At 41.4% G+C, this 13076-nt stretch overlaps 1 protein-coding gene across 3 annotated transcripts in view; it reads right to left on the bottom strand.

Annotated features, from left to right (window-relative positions):
• The window catches only part of cadm4 (cell adhesion molecule 4), a 794682-nt gene that overhangs the window by 19849 nt on the left and 761757 nt on the right, over positions 1–13076 (bottom strand). For all 3 annotated transcript variants that reach the window (XM_061958781.2, XM_061958782.2, XM_061958780.2), the window contains exon 7: positions 3292–3420. In XM_061958781.2, the coding sequence (XP_061814765.1) occupies positions 3292–3420 (129 nt within the window). The remainder of the gene's footprint in view (positions 1–3291; positions 3421–13076) is intronic.

Below are 13076 nucleotides of genomic sequence, written 5' to 3' on the forward strand. Positions count from 1 at the left end.
ATGTGTAAATAATTGTCAGGTGCTTGCATTGTGCATGTGCGTGAATGGACAGACGGGTGCTTATTATGTGTGTATATAAATATAGTATAATTATTGTGTGTGTCGTTTAGGATTTTTCAACGGACAGACAAATATTTACGTAATGTGCGTGAGTAAAGTGGGTAAATTCAGCATTATGTGAATGGATAGACACAAAGAATGTTATTGGACAGATTTAGAGCCTTTAGTGGTGTGAACGGATAAATTGATGTCTGTTTACATGATGGTATGCATCAGGACACACAATAACGATCTGCGTATGTAAATGGAGAGACAATTATTAATTTATTATGTGTAAATAAGTGTCAGGTGCTTGCATTGTGCATGTGCGTGAATGGACAGACGGGTGCTTATTATGTGTGTATATGAATATAATATAATTATTGTGTGTGTCGTTTATGATTTTTCAACGGACAGACAAATATTTACGTAATGTGCGTGAGTAAAGTGGGTAAATTCAGCATTATGTGAATGGATAGACACAAAGAATGTTATTGGACAGATTTAGAGCCTTTGGTGGTGTGAACGGATAAATTGATGTTTGTTTACATGATGGTATGCATCAGGATACACAATAATGATCTGCGTATGTAAATGGAGAGACAATCATTTATTTATTATGTGTAAATAAGTGTCAGGTGCTTGCATTGTGCATGTGCGTGAATGGACAGACGGGTGCTTATTATGTGTTGTATATAAATATAATATAATTATTGTGTGTGTCGTTTAGGATTTTTCAACGGACAGACAAATATTTACGTAATGTGCGTGAGTAAAGTGGGTAAATTCAGCATTATGTGAATGGATAGACACAAAAAATGTTATTGGACAGATTTAGAGCCTTTAGATGTGTGAACGGATAAATTGATGTTCGTTTACATGATGATATGCATCAGGATACACAATAATGATCTGCGTATGTAAATGGAGAGACAATTATTTATTTATTATGTGTAAATAAATGTCAGGTATGTGCATTGTGTATGTGCGTGAATGGACAGACGGGTGCTTATTTTGTGTATGTATATATAATATAATTATTGTGTGTGTCGTTTAGGATTTTTCAATGGACAGACAAATATTTACGTAATGTGCGTGAGTAAAGTGGGTAAATTCAGCATTATGTGAATGGATGGACACAAAGAATGTTATTGGACAGATTTAGAGCCTTTAGTGGTGTGAACGGATAAATTGATGTTTGTTTACATGATGGTATGCATCAGGATACACAATAATGATCTGCGTATGTAAATGGAGAGACAATTATTTATTAATTATCATGTGTAAATAAATGTCAGGTGCTTGCATTGTGCATGTGCGTGAATGGACAGACAGGTGTTTACTATGTGTGTATATACATGTTTTGATTGTGTGTGGGTGTCGTTTAGGATTTTTCAATGGACAGACAAATATTTACGTAACGTGCGTGAGTAAAGTGGGTAAATTCAGCATTATGTGAATGGATAGACGGATAGACTGTTATTGGACAGATTTAGAGCCTTTAGTGGGGTTTGCCTCAGTGAAAGTTTCAAAATAATGAGAAAAAGGTGGCATAATTTGTTCACTGTACGAGCTGTGCATGTGTGTGAATGGACAGACGGGTGTTTATTATGTGTGTTGTGTATGGGAATAGGCAAATATTTTAATTTTGTGTGTGTCTATATACATATATGTTTTAATTGTATTTGTGTCGTTTACGATTTTTCAGAGGACAGACAAATACTTAGTTAATGTGCGTGAGTGGGTAAATTCAGCATTATGTGAATGGATAGACAAATAGACTGTCATTGGACAGATTTAGAGCCTTTAGTGGTGTGAATGGATAAACCAATGTTTGTTTACATGATGGTATGCATCAGTATAAACAATAATGATCTGCGTATGTGAATGGAGAGACAATTATTTATTAATTATTTATTTATTATGTGTAAATACATGTCAGGTGCTTGCATTGTGCATGTGCGTGAATGGACAGACGGGTGTTTATTATGTGTGTATATACATATATGTTTTAATTGTGTGTGTGTCGTTTAGGATTTTTCAATGTACAGACAAATATTTACATAATGTGCGTGAGTAAAGTGGGTAAATTCAGCATCATGTGAATGGATAGACACAAAGAATGTTATTGGACAGATTTACAGCCTTTAGTGGTGTGAATGGATAAACCGATGTTTTGTTTACATGATGGTATGCATCAGGATACACAATAATGATCTGCGTATGTAAATGGAGAGACTATTATTAATTTATTATGTGTAAATAAGTGTCAGGTGCTTGCATTGTGCATGTGCGTGAATGGACAGACGGGTGCTTATTATGTGTGTATATAAATATAATATAATTATTGTGTGTGTCGTTTAGGATTTTTCAATGGACAGACAAACATTTACGTAATGTGCGTAAGTAAAGTGGGTAAATTCAGCATTATGTGAATGGATAGACACAAAGAATGTTATTGGACAGATTTAGAGCCTATAGTGGTGTGAACGGATAAATTGATGTCTGTTTACATGATGGTATGCATCAGGATACACAATAATGATCTGCGTATGTAAATGGAGAGACAATTATTTATTTATTATGTTTAAATATCTCAGGTGCTTGCATTGTGCATGTGCGTGAATGGACGGACGGGTGTTTACTATGTGTGTATATACATATGTTTTGATTGTGTGTGGGTGTCGTTTAGGATTTTTCAATGAACAGACAAATATTTACGTAATGTGCGTGAGTAAAGTGGGTAAATTCAGCATTATGTGAATGGATAGACACAAAGAATGTTATTGGACAGATTTAGAGCCTTTGGTGGTGTGAACGGATAAATTGATGTTTGTTTACATGATGGTATGCATCAGGATACACAATAATGATCTGCGTATGTAAATGGAGAGACTATTATTAATTTATTATGTGTAAATAAGTGTCAGGTGCTTGCATTGTGCATGTGCGTGAATGGACAGACGGGTGCTTATTATGTGTGTATATAAATATAATATAATTATTGTGTGTGTCGTTTAGGATTTTTCAATGGACAGACAAATATTTACGTAATGTGCGTAAGTAAAGTGGGTAAATTCAGCATTATGTGAATGGATAGACGGATAGACTGTTATTGGGCAGATTTACAGCCTCTAGTGGGGTTTGCCTCAGTGAAAGTTTCAAAATACTGAAGATAAGATGGCATAATTGGTCCACTGTACAAGCCGCAATTAATTACTCATGCTTTTGGACTTTGAAACTGACGTTTACCTTTTTGGCGAACGGAGCACCAGATGGTGACGATGAGGACGCAGATGACGGTGAACACCAACAGCGCAAGTACGCCCCCTATGACCGCGTACGGTACCGCGCTGTGAGTCTCCACCACTGCACCGGGATCTGCAAAAAAAGGAATGTGAGTAGAGTGTGAGTATAAGAGGTCTGAGAGAGCGCTGGTGAATAGAGACAAAGAGAAAGACGTATCAAAACTGAGGGATGGGGATTTGCCGGGGGATAAAGGTAGGTAGGTAGGTAGGGTAGAAGGTGCCAGAAGTGGGGGAGGACTGAAAGGAGACGGGATAGAAAAGTCGATATCTTCCACCTGACTTGAATTATCACCTTTCATCGCCACCTGCACTGACAGACTGGGTAAGAAATAGGTGTGGAAATATGGACAGTGAATACAGCAATAACAATGACCCTCAGAAGCCATTTCAGCTGAGCACCTGTGAAGAGCACAATGCATTTTGAATGAGGGAAGCTTTATACACCAACACCCGCCACATGCTGGGAAATGAAATCAAGCACTTAACTTGAAACGAGCGCGGGGAGATAGAGAAGTAAAAGAGCAAGCGGGATTTCGCTGGCATTTTGTTGTATCGCTCGCGTTGACCTTTTCAACAACATCTTTGGAGGGAGTGGGGGCGGGGGGGATAAAAATTGTATAAGCCAAGTCAGCCGCTGATACAAGCGACTGTTTGTGGAGAGTTGCATCTTTTAGTCTTGAATTGAACGGAAAAAAATATTACAATAATTTCCAGTGGTTCTAAAAAACACATTTTGTCAGAATAATTGTATCTAAGTTATCACAAAACTTTGTGTTTCAATGAGTTCCCGGCGAGCAAACAAAAGCTGCCTTTGATCTTACCAATCAAAAGGCTTGTAAAACTCCGCTGTGTAGGACGGGAAGCGACATGAAGGTGTCGGTTTCTTTAAACTTGTCATGATCTGTGGTCTAGATCGTGTTTTGTTTAATTATACTCTGTTAGTTTTGGACTCCTTTGGTTCCTGTTTGTGCACCTCCCTGAGTTTATTTTGGTTGACATGGTTGCTAATTATGTTCACCTTTCTCTGATTAGTGTTCGGCCACCATCACTAATCAGAGGCATTATTTAAGCCTGCCATTGCCGGTCAGTCACCCTGGCGTCATTGTTTCATGCAATGCCATAGTTTATGCTTTTTGTTCGCTTCATGCCGTGTCCGCGTGAGTTTTATTTGCTTCATGCAACCCTGCTACGTGAGTTTTTCTGTCAAGACGTGGGGTTTTTCGCAGCTTGCTGCGAGATTTGTTCTCCCGGGATGCAAACGGACCACTCCGGACATGACGTGCAGGTTGGAACATTATTTATTCCACAAAATATCAAAGTAATACGAAAAAACAGAAAACAAGTTGCACTCGAAGCTAATGCTACTATTAGCATGAAGTATGGACACGTAACTTTGGCATGAAACAAAAAACTTACGTAGCAGGGTTGCATGAAGCAAATAAAACTCACGTGGACACGGCATGAAGCGAACAAACAGCATAAACTATGGCATTGCACTGGCAATGGCAGGCTTAAATAATGCCTCTGGTTAGTGCTCGGGTAGCAGCCGAACACTAATCAGAGACAGGTGAACATAATTAGCAACCATGGCAACCAAAACAAACTCAGGGATGTGCACAAACAGGAACCAAAGGAGTCCAAAACTAACAGAGCATAACTAAACAAAACATGATCTAGACCACAGATCATGACAGATCTATTGTAATCCACAGGAAGATTTTGTCTTGACCCGAGATCTACAAAGCGGAGAGGAAGCAGGACCTGACTACCTCCCTCCAGGCACCTTTTCTTTGACTGTTTTGTGACCAAAGGCAGCGGCTGTTTACGACCCTCGACCCTTTAGAAACAGCGGTTGCCATGTAATTAGGGAAAGTCCATATAAAAGAGGAGGCGTACAATCTTTCGTCAAAGCGTGGTGGAAGAATGTACAAAGGGTACAGTCCAGACGTTTCTCCTCAACGAGCCAAATTGAATTCTGTCTCTGTTTAATTCCTTTCTTATTTGTCTGTTTAATAGATGTCACTCACTCCAACTTTGGAGTGAGTGGAGTGGGGGGAGGGATGTATCACAAAACTTTGTGTTTCAATGAGTTCTAGGCGAGCAGCCAAAAGCTGCCTTTGATATTACCAATCAAAAGGCTTGTAAAACTCCGCTGTGTAGGTCGGGAAGCAACATGAAGTTGTCGGTTTCTTTGATCTATTGTAATCCACAGGAAGATTTTGTCTTGACCCGAGATCTACAAAGCGGAGAGGAAGCAGGACCTGCCCCCCACCCCTCCAGGCACCTTTTCTTTGACTGTTTTGTGACTAAAGGCAGCGGCTGTTTACGACCCTCGACCCTTTAAAAACAGCCGTTGCCATGTAATCAGGGAAAGACCAAATAAAAGAGGAGGCGTACAATCTTTCGTCAGAGCATGGTGGAAGACTCTACAAAGCGTACAGTCCAGACGTTTCTCCTCAACGAGCCAAATTGAATTCTGTCTCTGTTTAATTCCTTGCTTATTTGTCTGTTTAATAGATGTCACTCACTCCAACTTTGGAGTGAGTGGGGTGGGGGGAGGGATGTATGAGCAAAGCCAGCCGCTGATGAAAACAACTGTTTTTTTATTCACTAATTTCACAGAAAAAGGAGGAAAAGTTGCATCTTTTGTTCATAAATTGAGCAGAAAAAAATATTACGATAATTTCCAGTGGTTCTGAAAAACACATTTTGTCAGAATCATTGTATCTAAGTTATCACAAAACTTTGTGTTTCAATGAGTTCTAGGCGAGCAGACAAAAGCTGCCTTTGATCTTACCAATCAAAAGGCTTGTAAAACTCCGCTGAGTAGGTCGGGAAGCGACATGAAGGTGTCGGTTTCTTTGATCTATTGTAATCTACAGGAAGATTTTGTCTTTTGTCTACAAAGCGGAAAGAAAGCAGGACCTGCCCCACCCCTCCAGGCACCTTTTCTTTGACTGTTTTGTGACCAAAGGCAGCGGCTGTTTATGACCCACGTCCCTTTAGAAACAGCTGTTGCCATGTAATCAGGGAAAGTCCAAATAAAAGAGGAAGCGTACAATCTTTCGTCAGAGCGTGGTGTTGTTTACATTATGTGTGCCTGTGAGCAGACTAATAAAAATGCCTGCATTGTGTTTGTGTGTGTGAATGGACAGACAGTTGTTTACGTTATGTGTGCCTGTGAGCAGACTAATAAAAATGCCTGCATTGTGTTTGTGTGTTGGAATGGACAGACAGTTGTTTACGTTATGTGTGCCTGTGAGCAAATCTAATAAATGCATGCATTGTGTTTGTGTGTGTGAATGGACAGACAGTTGTTTACGTTATGTGTGCCTGTGAGCAGACTAATAAAAATGTCTGCATTGTGTTTGTGTGTTTGAATGGACAGACAGTTGTTTACGTTATATGTGCCTGTGAGCAAATTAATAAATGCCTGCATTGTGTTTGTGTGTGTGAATGGACAGACAGTTGTTTACATTATGTGTGCCTTTGAGCAGACTACTAAATGCCTGCATTGTGTTTGTGTGTGTGAATGGACAGACAGTTGTTTACGTTATGTGTGCCTGTGAGCAGACTAATAAAAATGCCTGCATTGTGTTTGTGTGTGAATGGACAGACAGTTGTTTACATTATGTGTGCTTGTGAGCAGACTAATAAAAATGCCTGCATTGTGTTTGTGTGTGAATGGACAGACAGTTGTCTACATTATGTGTGCCTGTGAGCAGACTACTAAATGCCTGCGTTGTGTTTGTGTGTGTGAATGGACAGACAGTTATTTACATTATGTGTGCCTGTGAGCAGACTACTAAATGCCTGCGTTGTGTTTGTGTGTGTGAATGGACAGACAGTTGTTTACATTATGTGTGCCTGTGAGCAGACTGATAAAAATGGCTGCATTGTGTTTGTGTGTGTGAATGGACAGACAGTTGTTTACGTTATGCGTGCCTGTGAGCAGATCTAATAAATGCCTGCATTGTGTTTGTGTGTGTGAATGGACAGACAGTTGTTTACGTTATGTATGCCTGTGAGCAGACTATTAAATGCCTGCATTGTGTTTGTGTGTGTGAATGGACAGACAGTTGTTTACGTTATATGTGCCTGTGAGCAGATTAATAAATGCCTGCATTGTGTTTGTGTGTGTGAATGGACAGACAGTTGTTTACATTATGTGTGCCTGTGAGCAGACAAATAAAAATGCCTGCATTGTGTTTGTGTGTGTGAATGGACAGACAGTTGTTTACGTTATGCGTGCCTGTGAGCAGATCTAATAAATGCCTGCATTGTGTTTGTGTGTGTGAATGGACAGACAGTTGTTTACATTATGTATGCCTGTGAGCAGACTATTAAATGCCTGCATTGTGTTTGTGTGTGTGAATGGACAGACAGTTGTTTACGTTATATGTGCCTGTGAGCAGATTAATAAATGCCTGCATTGTGTTTGTGTGTGTGAATGGACAGACAGTTGTTGACGTTATGTGTGCCTGTGAGCAGACTAATAAAAATGCCTGCATTGTGTTTGTGTGTTTGAATGGACAGACAGTTGTTTACGTTATATGTGCCTGTGAGCAGATCAATAAATGCCTGCATTGTGTTTGTGTGTGTGAATGGACAGACAGTTGTTTACATTATGTGTGCCTGTGAGCAGACTAATACAAATGCCTGCATTGTGTTTGTGTGTGTGAATGGACAGACAGTTGTTTACATTATGTGTGCCTGTGAGCAGACTGATAAAAATGCCTGCATTGTGTTTGTGTGTGTGAATGGACAGACAGCTGTTGACATTATATGTGCCTGTGAGCAGACTACTAAATGCCTGCATTGTGTTTGTGTGTGTGAATGGACAGACAGTTGTTTACGTTATGTGTGCCTGTGAGCAGACTACGAAATGCCTGCATTGTGTTTGTGTGTGTGAATGGACAGACAGTTGTTTACGTTATGCGTGCCTGTGAGCAGATCTAATAAATGCCTGCATTGTGTTTGTGTGTGTGAATGGACAGACAGTTGTTTACATTATGTGTGCCTGTGAGCAGACTGATAAAAATGCCTGCATTGTGTTTGTGTGTGTGAATGGACAGACAGTTTACATTAAGTGTGCCTGTGAGGAGACAGATTATGTGGTTGGACAAACATTTGCATTTTGTGTACATGTGAATAGACCTACTAGTGGTAACAATTATGTGTGTGTATGGAATGACAATTTGCCACGTACAAATAGACAGACATTTTTAAATGATGCATGAGAATGGACTGAAGAGCACTTGCACTTTGTGTGTATGAGTGGACAGACCGATGGAAGCATGTGTTTGTATGTGTAAATGGACATGCAGATGTTTAGCTTCTAAGAATGGACAAATATGTTTACATTATGTGTGTGTGAGTGAAGGGACGGACGGACGGATGTTTACGGTGTGTACACGACTGCAGAGACAATTTTTAAATGATGGGCGTGTGTGTGAATGGACTGACAAATACTTGCATTGTGTGTTTTTGTCTGTAACTGCACCAACGTTTCCATCGATTAGACAAACAGACATTTGCACCATGCGTGCATGCCAACGGACGGGGAGAATATGTGCACTGTGTATGTGAATGGACATACATGAATTGACTGATCTCATGATGCGGTGAAGCCAGGGCTGTTGAGGAGCGGCAAAGCCAATAAGGACGTGGCAAGGACGCAGAGTTATTGATGCAGCCCTCGCACCTTAACATTGACGAGGTACGGCATGAATCATTAATACACAGACAACATCGGCATGGACTCAGCGGGATGAGGCAGGGGGGAAAGGTAGCAGCATCCTCTCAAGCACACTACATAATAGTCTTTACATCATCCTCGGCTTTTTTTTGGACTTGAGCAAGATATTGCTGCTAGTAAACAAACACATATGTGCTACATGATAGGGATACTATTTCTAACAAGGTCTATTATGACAACTGAAATCCATCCATCCATCTTCTTCCGCTTATCCGAGGTCGGGTCGCGGGGGCAGCAGCCTAAGCAGGGAAGCCCAGACTTCCCTCTCCCCAGCCACTTCGTCCAGCTCTTCCTGTGGGACCCCGAGGCGTTCCCAGGCCAGCCGGGAGACATAGTCTTCCCGACGTGTCCTGGGTCTTCCTCGTGGCCTTTTACCGGTCGGACGTGCCCTAAACACCTCCCTAGGGAGGCGTTCGGGTGGCATCCTGACCAGATGCCCGAACCACCTCATCTGGCTCCTCTCCATGTGGAGGAGCAGCGGCTTTACTTTGAGCTCCTCCCGGATGGCAGAGCTTCTCACCCTATCTCTAAGGGAGAGCCCCGCCACCCGGCGGAGGAAACTCATTTCGGCCGCTTGTACCCGTGATCTTGTCCTTTCGGTCATAACCCAAAGCTCATGACCATAGGTGAGGATGGGAACGTAGATCGACCGGTAAATTGAGAGCTTTGCCTTCCGGCTCAGCTCCTTCTTCACCACAACGGATCGATACAGCGTCCGCATTACTGAAGATGCCGCACCGATCCGCCTGTCGATCTCACGATCCACTCTTCCCTCACTCGTGAACAAGACTCCGAGGTACTTGAACTCCTCCACTTGACTTCTCCTGGACAGTCAACACCACATCAATCATCAAGAAGGCTCAGCAGCGGCTACACTTCCTTAGAGTCCTCGGGAAGTACAACCTGAAGCCTGACCTGCTGCTGACCTTCTACCGCTCGTCCATCGAGAGCCTGCTGACCTACTGTATTACGATATGGTACGGCAGCTGCACTGCAGCAGACAGGGAGAGGCTGCAAAGAGTGGTCAAGACGGCTCAGAAGATCATCGGCCGCCCTCTCCCCTCTCTGACGGACATCTACACCTCCCGCTGCCTCAACAGAGCCAGTGCCATCATCAAGGACAGCACCCACCCTGGCTCTGACCTGTTCCACCTGCTGCCCTCTGGGAAGCGCTACAGGTGCATTAAAACCAAAACAAACAGGCTAAAGAACAGCTTCTTCCCCAGGGCCATAACCATCCTGAACGGACTGCCCCATTGTCCCTCATAACTGCCTTCTCTTCGGTGCAATAACCCATTCCACCAACCACCCTGTTTTTTTTTTGTTTTTTGTTTTTTCATGTATATATTCATTTCACACCATATTCATTGCACTTCTACATTTTTTATATTTTTATATATTTGCACATTGTTTTTCTAGCATGCACACATCGCACTGTATGGAATGGCCTCAATCTCGTTACCTTGCGTAATGACAATAAAGCTGATTCTGATTCTGATTCTGATTCTGATTCTTGGGGAAAAATCTCCTCCCCAACCCGGAGTTGGCACTCCACCCTTTTCCGGGCGAGAACCATGGACTCGGACTTGGAGGTGCTGATTCTCATCCCAGTCGCTTCACACTCGGCTGCGAACCGATCCAGTGAGAGCTGAAGATCCTGGCCAGATGAAGCCATCAGGACCACATCATCTGCAAACAGCAGAGACCTAATCCTGCAGCCACCAAACCAGATCCCCTCAACGCCTTGACTGCGCCTAGAAATTCTGTCCATAAAAGTTATGAACAGAATCGGTGACAAAGGGCAGCCTTGGCGGAGTCCAACCCTCACTGGAAACGTGTCCGACTTACTGCCGGCAGTAAGTCGGACACGTAGAAAGACGACAACTGTAATAATACATAAATATTCCGACTAACTAGCATTAAATTAGCAAAAAAATACTACTTTTATCAAGGAGCGTACAGATACCAATTTTTCACTTCCCATACCAATGTTAGAGCCTTGAGTATAGGCCAATAACGATATTGAGTCAATACAATATCAGTCTGAATAATACATCCATAAGTCGAGGGGGCAGCAGTCTAAGCAGAGAAGCCCAGACTTCCCTCTTCCCAGCCACTTCATCCAGCTCATTCTGGTGGATCCCGAGGTGTTCCCAGGCCAGCCGGGAGACATAGTCTCCTCAGCGTGTCCTGGGTCTTCCCCGTGGCCTCTTACCGGTCAGCCGTGCCCTGAACATCTCCCCAGGGAGCAGTCCGGGCTGCATCCTGACCAGATGCCCAAACCACCTCGTCTGGCTCCTCTCCGTGTGGAGGAGGAGCGGCTCTACTTTGAGCTCCTCCCGAATGGTAGAGCTTCTCACCTTATCTCTAGAGGTGTTGACAGTGCACTGCTTCTACATCCTGAGGCCGCGGATGGTGGTCCAGAATCGCTTCGAAGCTGTTCGGAAGTCGTTTTCCATGGCTTCAGCAAACTCCTCACATATCCGTGTTTTTGTCAAAGTCGAACTCCTTTAGCTTGACGGCATCCCTCACCGCTGGTGTCCGAATCATACATAGCTGCCAACTGATCGTGGTGGAGGAGTTTGCGTCTCCTAGGATCCTAGGAGCTATGTTCTACAATGGCTTCTATGCCCCCCCGGTAGGGTCTCCCATGACAAATAGGTCCTAGGTGAGGGACCAGACAAAGAGTAGCTCAAAGACCTCAATAGAAAGTCAAAACCAAGGACCCAGATTTCCTTTGCCCGGACACGGATCACCCCCTCTGGAGCCAGGCCCAGAGATGGGACTCGATGGCGAGTCCCTGGTGGGGTTGGTGCACTAATTGTAAGTGTATCTTGTGTTTTTTATGTTGATTTAATAAAAATACAAAAAAACCAAAAAAAAACCGATACTGATAATAAAAAAAAAACGATACCGATAATTTTCGATATTACATTTTAAAGCATTTATCGACCGATAATATCGGCCTGCCGATATTATCGGACATCTCTAATATATATATATATATATATATATATATATATATATATATATATATATATATATATATATATATATATATATATATATATATATATATATATATATATATGTATATATATATATATATATATATATATATATATATATATATATATATATATATATATATATATATTCCTTGCGCACTAATTGACTGAAAGAGCACGCTTTTGGCGCGATGATGTCATGTTGTCAATGGAAAAATGCATTTTTAGACCATATATTTGCCTGAGCGGCTAGGAGACCCCGAGAGTAACAAGCGGTTGCCTTGTTGCCTTTCCATTAAGAACAATAAATTCGTTTTTAGTAGAGATAATTAGCGATAAATGCGTTAAAATGTAATATCGGAAGTTGTCAGTATCGGTTTTTTTATTATCGGTATCGGTTTTTTTTTGTGTTTTTTTTTTGTTAAATCAACATAAAAAACACAAGATACACTTACAATTAGTGCACCAACCCAAAAAACCTCCCTCCGCCAAAAGGGTTGTTTCTTTCTGTTATTAATATTGTGGTTCCTACATTATATATCAATATATATCAATACAGTCTGCAAGGGATACAGTCCGTAAGCACGCATGATTGGTCCACTAATAGTACTAACCTTTAACACTTAATTTTACTCATTTTCATTAATTACTAGTTTCTATGTAACTGTTTTTATATTGTTTTACTTTCTTTTTTATTCAAGAAAATGTTTTTTAATTTATTTATCTTATTTTATTTTATTAATTTAAAAAAAAGTACCTTATCTTCACCATACCTGGTTGTCCAAATTAGGCATAATAATGTGTTAATTCCACGACTGTATATATCGGTTGATATCGGTATCGGTAATTAAAGAGTTGGACAATATCGGAATATCGGCAAAAAGCCATTATCGGACATCCCTAGTTTTTAGTATATGTTTGCTAATTTCATGAAATGTACTGCCGAGCGCATATCCTTATTTC

The sequence above is a fragment of the Nerophis lumbriciformis genome, linkage group LG04 (assembly GCF_033978685.3).
Source record: "Nerophis lumbriciformis linkage group LG04, RoL_Nlum_v2.1, whole genome shotgun sequence".
Lineage (NCBI taxonomy): Eukaryota > Metazoa > Chordata > Actinopteri > Syngnathiformes > Syngnathidae > Nerophis > Nerophis lumbriciformis.